This window comes from Abrus precatorius, unplaced genomic scaffold, assembly GCF_003935025.1.
Source record: "Abrus precatorius isolate BTA unplaced genomic scaffold, Abrus_2018 Scaffold3, whole genome shotgun sequence".
Classification (NCBI taxonomy): domain Eukaryota; kingdom Viridiplantae; phylum Streptophyta; class Magnoliopsida; order Fabales; family Fabaceae; genus Abrus; species Abrus precatorius.
In genome coordinates this window covers 532,996-548,178 of record NW_020874373.1, presented here as the reverse complement: position 1 = coordinate 548,178, position 15,183 = coordinate 532,996, and the positions used below count along the sequence as shown (strand labels likewise).

Below are 15,183 nucleotides of genomic sequence, written 5' to 3'. Positions count from 1 at the left end.
AAGTACTTTGCAAATTGCGTAGTTGAAAACTTATTTAATCTATTTGTCATTCAATCTTTTGTTATCATAAGCTTGGTTCAGAAGTTAAAATTTGGAATAAGGCATATGTCACATGAATTTTAGTTAACCTTGTTCAGTTTCTGCTATTGTGATTATAGAACTGTTTTTGGTGTCTTAAGGATAATTTAAGGAAAAATGCTAAATCCTCCTATTATTTAGGTTTATAAATTCTTCTACTTAAATAAAAGTGATACATACCTTTTAAAGAAAAAAAGGTTAAAAAATAAAAGTTAATTAATATATTTTTTTAAAAATGTTATTTTTGTGAGTAAAAAGATTTGTAGATAGTAGGAAGATATAATATATATATATTTTTAATTTGCGTCATTTCCTTCTTCTTGGGATCTGTTCTGAATTCATTTGGTATGTATCTCACTACAAAGATGAGTTGTCCTCTTAAATATCCTCTTTCATGGGTTGGTTTTTTTTTGTTCCAGTTAATTTTTCATTCTTTCACATCTACTTTTTAGGCAGGGATGTAGAAACAATGCAAATAAAATAAAGGTTACCCAAGGTCAGTCAGTACCTAATTCGTTTTTCAACAAAATAAAGGTAAAAAAGTTGGCAAAATGGCTCACCTTAGCTGGAACATATATTATTTAGCTTTGTTTCCTTTCTGGGTCCCCTCTATCAGCACTATTGTCAAATGACATGATTAGCAAGTTAATCAATTGCTAAAATTCATGTATGTGTCCGGGAATCCAAAGGTTGAAGGTGAACCAAGGATATTTGATGAGTAAAGCCAAATCTTTTATATTAATTCTCTTAATACTTTATAAGGGAAGAGTTACATAACAATAAATGTATTTCATGTTTTAAAAATATAAAAAAATTTAATATTTTTATTTAATAAGTACGAGATTGTTTTATAATTATTTATATTTGGTTGATGACCAGCTGATATGGCCTATAAACATCTTTTTAAAACGGAACCTGGATTTAGAATTGTCCATGGCAATAATAATATTAAGGGGTAATTAATATGTTAAAATAGTTATTTACAAGCATAAAATAAATAGTGAGCGTGATTATTTGACCCTTTAGCCAAAAATACCTTACTGGTTCTTATTTGTAACTTTTTCTATCTAAGAAGACGAGCAAGCCTTTCTCTGTGATGAAGTAAAGCATTGAACTTTTTAAGATGCGGATAGAGATGGAGGGGGGAAAATGAATTCTTTTGAAGACTCCTTAAGAGAATAAAATAAATAGCTTAATTATAGAGCCCTTGATCTGTCAATATCATTGATAAAATTACAGAATCTACACCAAGAGGCACAAAAGAATAGAAGGAAAAAAAAAGGATAAATGTATAGATGATGCAATATGACAAAAAAAAATGACAGATATTAAATAAGTATGATGATTATAAATCAAAGTTATACAATTTCATGTCTTCCTTGATTAAGGAGCCCGTGATATGTGGCATTGATGACGGGCCTAAATTCCTATTAGAAATGAATATTAGCCGAAAGAAGTGTCTTGAATCTGAAATATTGATTAACAGACATATCAATAATTTAAATCTTTAGTAATAATAAATAAACTGAAAAAAGGTTAGCTAGCCTAAAATGATCAAAGCTATCTAAATTTTTCTTTTAACTTAAAAATAAATAATGTGCGATTTACAAGGTTACCTATTTCAAGGTTAAGTATGTTATGTGCCTGACGAATTATAATGTGTAGATATTCTGCCAATCAAAATCAACCATTGAAATTTACAAGTTGTCTTTGGATAAAATTAGAACCATATAAAAAGTAAAGCACATAAAACATACAAAAAATTTTGATTTCCTCTTCAGACTGGAGCTTTTAAATTGAATCCTCAATGAGGGGCAAAATGAAAAATGCATTATATACATAAACGTAATATTAGTTTATTATAATAAATTAGTAAAACATACTCATCTCTTGTATCTATATTATAAAATCAGTGGTGTCATTTTTTTAACATCAATTAATATTATGTATCTTATACCATGGTGGATATATAACTTGATAGGTCTTATACTAATCATACGTACAAACAGTCTTAAGGATATCGAAGAGGATACGGTTAGTTCTTACAAAATTCCCTCTCTCAAACTTCACATACTAAACCAATATGATTAGCTATTAGCTACATATACTACACAACCAAAAAAGTGGAACGAAATAATAAGGCTCACATGCATGCCATTTAATGGAGTGCTATTGAAGTTGATGCTTTGTAATTATAGCTCATTGCAACTAAAGTAATAATACGTATTCACAAGTGGGGGACAATCTCTGAGTTGTCAACAATCCCCTAAGGTTAAATTACAAAGCCATCCGATATAGTAAATTACTAGAGTATAATGCTGTCCACAATTCCACATTTGTTTTCTGTTGTTTTTTTTGCACTGATATACATTCTGTATATTATTTTCCCTCTAAATTTACGTGCATAACCCAATTTAATTAGCACTATTTGTGTTTTTGTCCATATAATTTATGTCATCACATCTTCTCAAACATGATGCGTTTACATGTATAAGACTGATTTATTTAATAATAAATTTTAATTTTATCATATATATATATTTTTAATCACCATCAACTATAAATAACAAGTACAAATTAATGTCTTAGGCTATTTAAATTTAAAAACACTTCATAATTTTTTACTGTAGAAAAAAAGGTGTCATTAAACTTTTTCAATATATTATACAATAATCTTGAATATTTACATACAATATTAATTTTTATTTAAAATTTTACCCCATTTTAATCTTTGGTCGACGAATATCACCTAGCTATTTTGGAAAGTAGAGGAACCATTTTCTTATTCCACCATGTGATTTTCTGTATAGGAAAGAGCAATGTCATCACAGTATGTCCCACACTGCATTTCACGCCTATATGTTTCGTCACCCAATTTCCCTTTTCATAGAATTCTTCCATTCCCATCTTTTGAGCAAATGGCCAATTTTCTGGCACTCTCACTAATAATTTCAAACCTCTTCATTGGCTTAGTGAGTGCTGATTGGAACATATTGAACCAAAGATTGAGAAAAGGAGTTGAAGCCAACTTGAAGAACTATTGCGAGAGTTGGAGGATCAATGTAGAGCTAAACAACATTAGGGGGTTCAGTGTTGTGCCTCAAGAATGTGTGGAGCACGTGAAGAAATACATGACTTCATCTCAGTACAAATCTGACTCCTTTAGGGCAGTGGAGGAGGTCAGGCTCTATTTGAGTGGATGCTGCACTTTTAAAGGTGATGGCAAAGATTCTTGGATTTTTGATATTGATGAGACCCTTTTGTCCAAAATTCCTTATTATAAGAACCATGGTTTTGGGTAAGTGCCTAATGGTAAGCCTTTTGTTTTTATTATTATAGTGCACATCTAACTTGTTTTGGTGTCACTCTATAATCTATAATCGTGGAAGCTCTTCCCACATTGTCTAATTTTTTGTGAGAATGATGACTATGACTAGGTATCCACAATGATGTTTACTATATTTGGAATATATTTAGGCCGTTCTATGAGATCAGTTACTTAGGATGTTGTCATGTTGGGTAGATCTAGTTGTCACAATTTGGATCCAAGTGGTGCAAACTTGGTTTGTCATTAATGGTAAAGGTCTAATGGAATCAATTTAGTTTTGTAGGTTCAATTTGTTTATTATGTTCAATTGTTTTTTAGCTAGGAAGTGCAATGCGTCATTTAGTGACGTGTGTAACTCACTCTACCTTCTTTGTCATTAATGGTTTTGTGATATGTGTAAATTACTCCATCTTTTATGTCCACTGACGAAATTTCTCAAAGTTGTTCCAAGAATTTTAGCCAAAATCCCATCCTCATGTTGGCTTGATGCTTTAGTTTAAAGATTATTCAAAGAATGAAAAGTGAATTAGGTGATTAGCTACGTTGATGTAACCAGGACACCCAATCAACTACATTTGACTATTCATCAACTATTATCTTAATCACGACATTATGTACATCACTTATGATCATTCCTATTTCCATCCACATTCATACAAGAAAATAGTTGAGAGAAGAATCATGTATATTTTCTATCTTCGAAAGCGCATTATAAAAACTTTTATTATTATAATTATCTAAAAACTTCCCATACATGAAAATTATAACCAGTTATGATAGATAAGCACATAATAAAACTTTTGATGAAGGATTTAGATGAATAACCCAATTTAGCCTAACAGTTTTTACATGTATATGTATATTGAATCTTGTTAGTTTTAGGATTAATTAGGATTTAATTTTGAAATATGTAGTCTTAGTTAATAGTATTGAAATAGATAATTGGAATACAAACAACAGGGGAGAAAAGCTAAATGGGACATCTTTAGAAGAATGGATGAAGCAAAGTAAGGCGCCGGCTCTAGATCACACACTTGAGCTCTTCCATGAAATCAAGAACAAAGGAATCAATATCTTTCTAATTTCTTCAAGAAAGGAAACCCTTAGATCTCCTACTGTAGACAACCTTGTGAAAGTTGGTTACCATGGATGGACTCGTCTTTCATTGAGGTAATTCATTTACGATTTTGTTAATTATTGTCCTTAAAGATATTAAGGAATTAAAAAATAGGATTTCTTTGTTTAAGATTTTAAAAAATTATTTAAGTTTTTGAGATTCTATAAAAAATTAAATTTGTATTTTGTTTGTTTACATTTTCAAAAAAATACTTATTTTTAAAAGGTATTTATTTACAATTACAAAAATCACTTTTAAAAAACAAAAAATTAAAGTAATTCTAAGATGCAAGTGGTTTTTTTATAAAAATAAATAAAACAAACAAGTTAAATTTTCATTAAAAAATAATATTTAATGTTAAACAAATGCTAACCGGTGATTTAAGAACACTAGGTAAGTAATTAAAAGTATTTTTTTATTAAAAATATAATTAATTAACTTCCCATATGATTTTTAATATAGCCTAACACATTTTTCAAGAAAAAAAATTTACTTACAATTCTTTAAGTAGTAATTTAACAACCTTCATGAACAAAACTCTTAATGTTATTAACATACTTTTAATAAAAACTTTTTATTCATTAATTTTTAAACAATTATCTCTAAAACAATGGATAACAGAATCCATTAATTTCTTGAAATGTTTTTTATGAGCATTTGAGCACTGAGTTCATGATCTCACTCACCACGTGACTCTGGTACTGTGCCTACCCAATATTTACTCATTAAGTTAACCCCCCAACTTACCTTTATTATGTGTAAGCAATCGTTATTGTACTAAAGGAACAGTGTGTGACCAATGTGGGCAGGGGTCTTGAAGATGAATTACTGGAAGTAAGAAAATACCATTCCAAGGTAAGGCAACAATTGGTTGATGAAGGTTACCGCATTTGGGGTATTGTAGGAGACCAATGGAGCAGCTTTGAGGGTCTTCCAATGGCAAAGAGAACATTTAAGCTACCCAATTCCATATACTATATTGCATAAAATTCTCACTATTTACCTATTCTATGAACATACTTTTAACTTTATTGCATTAGCATAAGCTACTGTCCTTTCATCTATGTCAAAGGTTTATGTATGGAACTTTTGTTATTCTATTACTCAATCTTTTGAGCCAAATCAAAATGAATGGGCTTTTATGTGGGCATAGTAAAATGTTATTTATAAGGATCATGACCAGGTTCACAGCTTTGTTTCTTTGCTGCCTCAAACAGTATCCATTTTTTTAAATAGATGCGTTGTAAAATATACTCTAGTGTCACATGGTTGCTAATATGTTTTTTTAATAATGCATTTAATATCATAAAAAGAATAATAATAAATTTCATTGGATTATAAATCATTAACATTAACAAATTTAACAAATACTACTAAAATGTGGAGATACTGAGATCCACATGGACCAAATATTTCTCACCATGTCAATTCGTTAATTGTCCTTGTCATGTTTTATAGGACAACACCCAAAGTACACTCTTTCTCTCGTTGTCCATACATAATTAATAGAAAACAAAAATGCACAATGGAGGGTGGGGAGGGTCTTAACAATGACAAGGTAGAACTAGGTTTCGATTTTTTCTTGCTTAACTGCTATAAAGATTAACAGTGTGCAAATGTGTTATATATTTTCAACACTTCATCAAGTGAAAGAGCCATAGAAAAATCGATGGATCCCTCATTGGATTTCCTTGCCCTCTGACCCTCCCACTTGCAAGAATTTTGTGGTAGATATTTACTATATTAGTTAAATATAAAAGCAACCTAATTTCAAAAATAATATTTTATTTAGGTGTATTTATTGCCACATCCGTACTTTAATTATTACTTTCTTTTAAGTGTTTTTTATTTATAATATTTGTTTTCTCTTATAATTATATCGTTAGTAAGGTTATTTTACATATATATATATATATATATATATATATATATATTTTAAATTATAGTGACAATGGACACATGGATTTGACAATAGACATTCCTATTTTATTCATCTTTTTAAAATTTAACTCCTCTATGCAAGAAAATATGCTTTAAAAAATCAAATGGATTTATAAGCATTAATCAAAACATTAATAATTATAATTTTAACAACTTTAGAATTCTTTATACATATACTCACATGTTATCATAATTTCATTTTTATATTTTTTAAATATTAAAGATATTAGTTAAAAATGTATTTACTCTCGTAAATTTGTAATGCATTATAATGAAAATTTTAATAAAATTTATTATTTTTAATTTTTTTAACAGATACCTATAAAATGCTGGTTAATAAATTTTTAATTAAAACAATTATATTTTATTTTTTAAAAATACAATTTTTTTGTTTTAATCTTCTTGAGATTGTATTTCCAAATTGCAAGCACAGTAATTTGTTTTGGGCCTTTGAGGAAAATGTTTCATTTTCCTAATCATGTGGTGCAAACCAAAGCTCACGTGCACACCGTTAGATATTGTCTGTGCACACAAATGATGTGAGCCTCAAAGTCTTACGTTAGAAACATTATTGCTTTGGGGAATGTCACATAGTATTGTCTGTGACCAATCTAATAACCGAGAGTGAGTCGACGCGCCACATTGGCGCGTAGGAAAGGGAGTGGCTATTCCTCCAAAAGGGGGCAAAGCGCATTCGTTCGTCACCGTTCACTCTCGCGAGCACCCATCTGATCCATCACCCAACACAACCAACTTTGCCTTTGCCGGTGACGGAATTTAAAATCACCCGCCTGTGTTCTATCTACCATCAATTTCGCTGAGTTTCGCGTTAACCCTTTTTGGGTAAGAATTTGATGCAACTCATTTCGTGATTTTTCGTTTATGTTCTGTCTTTTCAGTTATTTTCAAAAATACCTTTTGCTTCAATTTCCCCCTTTTCCTTGTTTTTTGGGTCCAATTCGCATTGGGTCACTTCAATTCCCTCCCTTTTTCGTTGGTAGGAAGTCTCAAGCTAATTTACCCCCCCCAAAAAAATTTTTTTTTTGGTGTTTGATATTAATTGAATAGGTTATGAGTTTGCATGCATGTTGCTATGTACATCATGTGAAGAATTCTTTGTGGAATTTGAATTGCTTTCTAAGAATTTTTATTTATTTATTTATGGGATATTGGCTAAGGAGATGTTCAATCATTAGTGATGCATTGTTTTTTATTTTTATATTCTTTCTGAAAGAACGGGGGAAGTCAATGAATGATGCTTTTTCGCATGTTGGAGTGCTTTGTATGTGTTGTTTTCTGCTTCTTAACTAATCCTTTGAAGTTTGAACTGTATGGAAACAATAGGGTGAAACTGAAAATTGGTATAAACTAAGATACTGAAAGCACTTATTGTTGCTCGTTTCTCTATTATGACTAATATATAATATAACTGTGAAGCGCGATTTTATCTTTTACATGGGAGAGAATATGTGTTTTAATTAAACCTTGTGCAACTTTTGTATCTCAGCTTAAGCTTACCATTCTTGACCTGTGTTTTATGTGTAAACTAAACCTGTACTGAACAGTATCAATTAAAAATTGATTGTGAACCATGAAGTTCTGACATATTCATTTTGATGGGAAGTGTAATTTTCAGACTTTGGTTCGTATTGCATGATGATATATGTATATTTTTAATGTGAAGAACATTTGTGCAAGTCTCTTTTTTTGGTTGGATCTCTTGCTTCACCATCTGTTATTTAGGCTAGTGTATTATCATACTTAAAGGATAATCAAGCATGGTCCTAAAATTTTTACTCATCTCAGCCCCCCTTCTTTTTCATTTCATGTTGTGATACTTAGAAGCAAGGCATTCTTTTCTCTTTATAGTTGACTGCCATAGTACTTCATGGGTGTCTGGTTTTTATTGTACTGTATCAAAGTTTTGCAGCTTATTGTGACAAAATATAAGTGTACAAACTGTTGTGTCATATTCAGTATTGACATTTTTTATGCTTAGATATACATGTAGATGGTTTGGAAAGAAAATCACAGCTCAATGTAACATTTTTTTAATGATGGCTGCTATTTTTGTTTAAAACAAACTGCATAATTGCAAGGGATAATTACATTAACCTCCTTTGAAGTTACTACTAATTACACTTACATCCTTCTTGATTGAAACAATATATGTGCCTCATTTTATATATTATTCTACACATTGACAGTCATTATTTTTAAAAAGTATGCATACCTCCCTATATTTATATATGGACCATACGTACTATTCTTAAAATTACAAAGCAAGGAAGTTGCAAACGATGTAGGTGTAATTTTCCAATCAAGAAGGGTGTAAGTGTAATTAACTGTGACTTCAAGAGAGGTCAGTGTAATTATTCCTAATTGCAAACATTATGATATCTTTCATATCTCTGATTATGTCTTACTACTTGATGATAGATAAAGGGTTGTGACATATCTCTGGACCTATACTACAAACAAAGGCATTGAATATTTATCTTATATGAACTTTGAGGTTTGTGATTAACAGCTAATGGTTTAAGTTTCAAATGTTCAGATATTTCTTCTATCAAGTTTAGATTTGTGTTTAAGTCTATCCATTCTGTTTATTTTTAGTCTTACATTCTTGATGAGGTTTTGTAATCTAAAGAAGCAATGTTCTCACTGGGGAGCTGCTTACATTCTTGACTTTTGATGCAAAGGTGTCTGTTTTTTTTCCTTTCATAATTATGAAGATTGATGACAACTTGTCTGGTTTGGGCATCAAGAACGAAAAACAGCCTTTGTAGAATTTTGCTGGTGAGCATTACCATCTGAGGGAAAATGTAAAATATGAATTTTGTTAGTTTGAATTGATAGCTTATGCATTTATCTTTTCAATTAACAACATAGGAAAGTAATGGAAGCACGCCCTGCTTTCTCTGTTGAAAGATCAAGTGCAAAGCAACTCAATAACATGGGGTCTGAAGCACTGCCTTCATCCATGCCTGTCCTCCCAAAGCCTCTAGAAGAGACCTGCCCCAAATTATCTGATTCTCAGCTAGCTTTTATGGAGAAAGAGCTTAAAACAAGACCTTTCACTCATTCAAGTAATTTAAATTCCAGCGGAGCAGTTGGGCATTTGTTCTCATCTTCCCCAGGATATTCAACTGATCTTCATCACTCATCCTTTTCACCTCATGAAAAACACAGTAGAAGTACTCATTTTATTTCACAGTCATTGAGTAACATGGCCTCATTGCCCTTATCTTATTCTTCAAATAGTGGAGCAATACCTTCTACAGCATCAACCCCTTATTCCAATGGAAACAGTGTTTCCTGGCATACAGATTCCCTGCCTAGCTTTCTTGATTTCCCTGGTAATACCTCCATTGATAATAGTCAAGTAGAGAGCAGCGCCTGCAATATTATGGCAACTGAAGAGTATTCTAAGCGAAGTGATTGGCAGGAGTGGGCTGACCAGCTAATCAGTGATGATGATCCTTTGACTTCTAATTGGAATGATCTTCTTTCTGACAACATTCAAGATCTTGAACCAAAGGTTAAGATTTTCATTTCTCAAATCAATATTAGCTTGCAGAGTGAACTGATTAGTAATTTATTCAAGGAATGTTTTTGGAACTCATTTTGTTTCTTTAGGTGGTGTACCAGGTCTCAAAATCGTCTTCACAACTGCCAACAGGACATCAATCCCAAGGCCATCAACAACTTCCTACTTCATCTGGAGAAAATCGTGTGGGTGCTGCCCCATCTTCGTCAGCAAATTCTGCTCCTGCCAAACCACGGATGCGCTGGACACCTGAGCTTCATGAGGCATTTGTGGAGGCTGTCAATCAACTTGGTGGGAGTGAAAGTATGTCTATCTTCTTTGTCTCTTTGCGAAGAAAGACCTTAGTTTGTTAAATTTCCGCCTCATTTATTTATTTATTTATATAATAAATAGGAGCTACCCCTAAGGGTGTACTGAAGCTCATGAAAGTTGAAGGATTAACTATATATCATGTTAAAAGCCACTTACAGGTATATATACAACTTGCTTTATCATCCTAGGTTTTTTTCCTTGCATGCTTTTGATGAAACATATTTCTCCATGAAATGCAGAAATACAGGACAGCTAGATTTAGACCAGAATCATCTGAAGGTTAGCCTATGCATTGTATTAAATATACCTGATGTATGTATAATGTTTTGCATGTTGGTTAGGATGAGAAGATCATTGGCTATTGAATAACTCTTGGAAGTATGAAGTGTGGACCTTTTTTTGCAAAATTTACCATAGGATTAAAAGCTTTTACCAAGTCAAACTTCATATTAATTGGAAACTAATTTGTTGTTTAAAAAAAATGGAATTTACATAAAATATGCATTTCAAACATAAGAAAATATCACCTTGTATAAGAAGTTATTGATTAGTGTAAGTGTGTAAAGCCTAGCATTGTTGCTAGTGGATGTTAGACCTTTGTGTATAGTAATTTCATTATATGTTTTTATTTGCTTACCCTTTTGTTTATGGTATCAGACCTTTTTTACACTCATTTTTCTACTATATGATGAAGCTGTTTAAGATGCAAGCTCCCATGGATTCTTTTCCTATATTCTGTATAATAAATTAATTGTTAATTTGCTAAATGTAATGTGTTTTAGAAGTGAATGTTTCACATATATGATCAATACAGATCATACAAGTATTGGATTCAGTAAAGTAAGACAATGGGATTTGCAATTTGGTTAAAAATGGGCTACTGGTGCCATAGATATGGACTACGTGCAAGTATGTCAGCATGCATTAGCATGTGTGGAAACACACTTGTTTATTATTTTAATACCAAAGAGAATCAAAGAGTTTTGAATTTTTAAACAATTACCTAAGTATTCATTAACTTCATTTTCCTTTATTTTAATTTTAGATTAATATATTGGAGAGATTGTGATACCTAACTACATGAAATCTGTTATTGACCTGAAGTTCTGCGTTTGATGTCTGGAAGTAGTCTGTTGTAAATGTCTTCCTTGAAACATAGAGCAATGCTCTTTGTGTAGTCATATAATGTACAATTTCTTGATTACTGTTGGCAGGAACTGCAGAGAAAAAACTAAATCCCATTGAAGAAATGTCATCTTTAGATTTGAAAACGTAAGTAAACTATCTACTGTTAGGCAACATTTTGTTTTCTAATGTGACTTTGCTAATACGACTCAATAGATTTAAATATTTTATATATTTCTCTCTAGCTTTTACTGTCATCAACATCTAAATCGATCTAAAGGTCTAAGAGAATGTGGCTTTTGAAACCTGAAATGTGGGCATATCTTATCCATATATCATTGGTGTTCATATTTGTTCTGTTTGGAGGGAGAAGTTGTAACTATGTCCAATTATGCTTGCTAGTAACTGCATCCTAGAGATTGACATTGATGCTTACAACATTGGCATGCAACTTGCATGGAGTTTTAGCCTTCTAAGTTTATTTCTTCCACTGGCTGTAATTATGCATATCTCATCACTTGAGAAGAGAACAGATAAACAAAAAATTAGTGGAAGCTTTGGATTGAATATAAGGAATAAAACTTGAGGTTTTTTAGATAGAACATCAATACAGGCTGCTGCAACGTTCTTAAAGTTTTCAGGGATCTGGGATTAGGGTTACAAGAGGGTTTATAGTTAATGGCACTATGTAAAGTTTTTGGTCAGATTTGATACATAGATATGCACAGATGTGAATACTAATTGTTATGCGGACTTTATCTTTGAATTGTTGACAGTGGTATTGAGATCACTGAAGCTCTGCGACTGCAGATGGAAGTTCAGAAACGGTTGCATGAACAGCTTGAGGTATGAACTTTGATCTTTCAGGAATTTCCTTCTGATGTGTTTATTGACCTGTTAAAAGATTAGAAATGTGGTTCTAACTTCAAAGGCTCATTTGCAACCTATGTTTCTGTTGCAATTGCTATGACCATTGAAAATTATTAAGGTAGTTTGGACACATAAAAAAAGCCATTGGAGGCACCAGTGAGGAGAATAAATGACATGACTTTTAGTCTAGTGAAAAAGGGTAAAGGGAGACGTAGAAGAAATTTAGGAAACATTATTAAAAGAGATTTAGTGATAAATAATATATCAGAGAATTTGATTTTTTACCAAATTCAATGGTGACATGTGACCTGTGTATCCAATCTAACCTAGTGAGATAAGATTTAGATGTTATTGTTGTATAACTTCTTCAAAATTAGTGAGAATGGACTTCTTTTATGACTTAATAGTATTATGAGCATCAACAAATGAGGGAATGTAACTTGCCCATAAAGAAAGGAGTTAATATTGCTTACTATTCCTCTAAATCTTAGTGGCAAAAGAGAATGAGGGAAAGAGCAACCCAGCCCCTTTGCAAGTATAACTTAGAAACACTTAAAAAAATCCGTCAAGGAAACCTGCAAAGAGGCTATGAAAGCATGCGTGTCCCATAAAGTTGTGGGGGAATATAAGTATTGCTAAAATTTCTGGAATTAAATTCCAGCTGACTACACTGGGTTCCTTCAAAAAGAGGACACTGCCATAGCATTTATTTGCCCTTTCTACTTCCAAAACCTTCACAACTTGCAAAACAGGCAAACATATCCAGCAATCTCTGAACAGCCCAAACAGCTCACACCAAAATTACCCCACTATCTCAAAACAAGAAAGAGGTGATGCTAATTTTGTGTATGATCTTATCCATTGAAATTTGGTTGTTTCTCTTTGCTATGGATTAGAAAACTCAGATACTAACCTAAAGAGAGCATGGGGTGATGTCCTTGCCCTTGCCTACCTGTAGAAGAGAGAGAACTATCATCTTTACGACTTGCATGCTTTCTTTTGAACCTTGTGTTCTTTTTTACACTTTGATTTTAATAGGAACAGAAGAATATGGATACTATAGTTTTCCATGTGGACTGCAGTTATATTTGGTTTGTTGACGATAATTTTTGTTTCATCTTGGAGTCTGAAACTAATTTCTATTATATTTTTTGGCATGTTGGTTACTCCAATAGAATTTAGGGGTGGGTATGGTGCTTCAGTTATATCACATAAATGAAATGTCCTAGGCATTGTTCTTGTTTCTCTTATTGTTTTTCATGCCTTTTTCCAAGGTATAATGATCTGATACAGTTCTCTCACTCCTATTTTCTATGTTAGATTCAAAGAAATCTCCAGTTGCGAATAGAAGAACAAGGAAGGTACCTTCAGATGATGTTTGAGAAGCAGTGTAAATCTGGCATTGAAACATTTAAGGCATCATCTTCTGCCATTGACAGTCCATCTGCAGTGTCTTCTGATGCCATGAAAGATTCACCCGCCAAAACAGAATTAGATGCCTCCAAAGTGGACCATTATAAGCCAGGATCTGACCAAGCTAATGACAGTATCACGGTTGAGGAAACCTCACAGGAAGTGGGTGGGAAGCAGTATGCTCCCAAAAGTCAAGCTTCTGAGAATCCTAAGCAACATGCTAGTGAAGATAGTCCTCAAGCCCCAAAGCGTGCAAGGACAGACGAGTAAGCCATATGATCAGCTGAATCAGCATTGAACTGACAAGACAATACTGATTCATTTAAGGTTTTTATTTTAGTAAGGAAGACTTGGTAGATTGATCAATGTCTAGAGCTCCACAACTTATGAGTTCCTCCTGTCCTATTGTGTTCAATGAGGACTTGCTTGTGTACCTTTCATTTAGCTACAAATGATGAGTCAAAAGTTTTGATCATGAAGTTCTTCAAACATCATATTCAGCATCCTGGTTAGGATGAGATTCTAGTGTACAGTACAGATAATGGCTACCTCTCAAATCATAAGTGAGGAATTAGGACAGCATCTTACATATTTCCATCCAAATTTCCATGTTGGTATGGGCCATATCTTCAATATGAACTGTTTATTTTAACTGTACCGAAATAATATAAAAAAGGGTACAATTCTAGGTCTTAAGTTCGTTCATAGGACGTATTTGCAAGTGGGCCTAGTAATGATATTATGGCCACTATTTCTATTTCCACAAAAGAGTGTTTTTGTTTCACTTGGAATAGAGTTAAATGTAAGTTTTAGCTAAAAGATATATATATATATATAACCCGTTAGATATATATACATTAGTATAAATCTAAAAAAATTTATATTTAATCTAAATTTTTTATTTAATTTAAATTTAATGGTTAGTAAAGTAATAAATCATAACTCGTTAAATTTAAGTTAAATAAAAAGTTCAGATTTGATATAAGAGTTTTTAAATTTATATTAATGTAAGAAAATCTTGTTTCACTAACATTGATAGGTGGTCCTTAGAAATATTTAACAATTTGAGGTGCTTCAGCATGTTCTAATGTAAGTGATATGTACATAAAAAGTAACGCATCATTTTTACAATGATATACTTTTAAAATATGTATTTTTTTTTAAAGTATCTTTCATCTAATAGATAAAAGACATATATCAAAGATATGATTAAATATGAAAATTAAAAATCGTCTTTGTATAGATAAATTTTAATATATAACTTAGGAACTTCTTCTACTTAGATGTAATTTTTATAATTTAAAAAAGTACGTGAAATGAGAAAATAAATAAATATATTTAAATTTATTTTAAAATATTTTATCAATATACTTTACTTTAAATCATAGATAATTTACATATTTTTTATACATTTTTAATATTTAAGTCAACTTAGAATGCCTATTCTGT

The 15,183-nt window shown here is 31.6% G+C and overlaps 2 protein-coding genes across 8 annotated transcripts; both read left to right on the top strand.

Moving 5' to 3' along the window:
* The first annotated feature begins 2,996 nt into the window (after positions 1-2,996).
* LOC113863655 (acid phosphatase 1) lies at positions 2,997-5,510 on the top strand. The gene is made up of 3 exons (XM_027497303.1): positions 2,997-3,376; positions 4,367-4,576; positions 5,333-5,510. Exons 1-3 carry the CDS (start codon positions 2,997-2,999, stop codon positions 5,508-5,510), a joined length of 768 nt encoding a protein of 255 aa, XP_027353104.1.
* A 1,499-nt stretch (positions 5,511-7,009) lies between these two features.
* On the top strand, positions 7,010-14,582 carry LOC113861738 (protein PHOSPHATE STARVATION RESPONSE 1-like). Of its 7 annotated transcripts, none has more exons than XM_027494743.1 (10): positions 7,057-7,307; positions 8,904-8,979; positions 9,200-9,263; positions 9,362-10,005; positions 10,104-10,317; positions 10,408-10,484; positions 10,566-10,605; positions 11,541-11,598; positions 12,228-12,297; positions 13,642-14,419. In XM_027494743.1, exons 4-10 carry the CDS (start codon positions 9,364-9,366, stop codon positions 14,002-14,004), a joined length of 1,464 nt encoding a protein of 487 aa, XP_027350544.1. In that variant the 5' UTR covers positions 7,057-7,307; positions 8,904-8,979; positions 9,200-9,263; positions 9,362-9,363; the 3' UTR covers positions 14,005-14,419. The 7 variants fall into 7 exon arrangements, with proteins under 7 accessions (XP_027350546.1, XP_027350542.1, XP_027350544.1 ...); XM_027494740.1 differs by having other exon boundaries at positions 7,078-7,307; positions 9,357-10,005; XM_027494744.1 differs by having other exon boundaries at positions 7,079-7,307; positions 9,357-10,005; positions 10,116-10,317; positions 13,642-14,582.
* Positions 14,583-15,183: the final 601 nt, after the last annotated feature.

What these genes read in the sequence shown, in the direction of transcription:
- LOC113861738 (XM_027494741.1), top strand. Translation starts at nt 9,364, where the DNA reads ATGGAAGCACGCCCTGCTTTCTCTGTTGAAAGATCAAGTGCAAAGCAA. An exon ending in ATGTTAAAAGCCACTTACAG is followed by an intron (nt 10,485 to 10,565) that starts GTATATATACAA and finishes CATGAAATGCAG; the next exon opens with AAATACAGGACAGCTAGATT. An exon ending in TCATCTTTAGATTTGAAAAC is followed by an intron (nt 11,599 to 12,227) that starts GTAAGTAAACTA and finishes AATTGTTGACAG; the next exon opens with TGGTATTGAGATCACTGAAG.
- LOC113863655 (XM_027497303.1), top strand. Translation starts at nt 2,997, where the DNA reads ATGGCCAATTTTCTGGCACTCTCACTAATAATTTCAAACCTCTTCATT. An exon ending in TATAAGAACCATGGTTTTGG is followed by an intron (nt 3,377 to 4,366) that starts GTAAGTGCCTAA and finishes TACAAACAACAG; the next exon opens with GGGAGAAAAGCTAAATGGGA. An exon ending in TGGACTCGTCTTTCATTGAG is followed by an intron (nt 4,577 to 5,332) that starts GTAATTCATTTA and finishes CAATGTGGGCAG; the next exon opens with GGGTCTTGAAGATGAATTAC.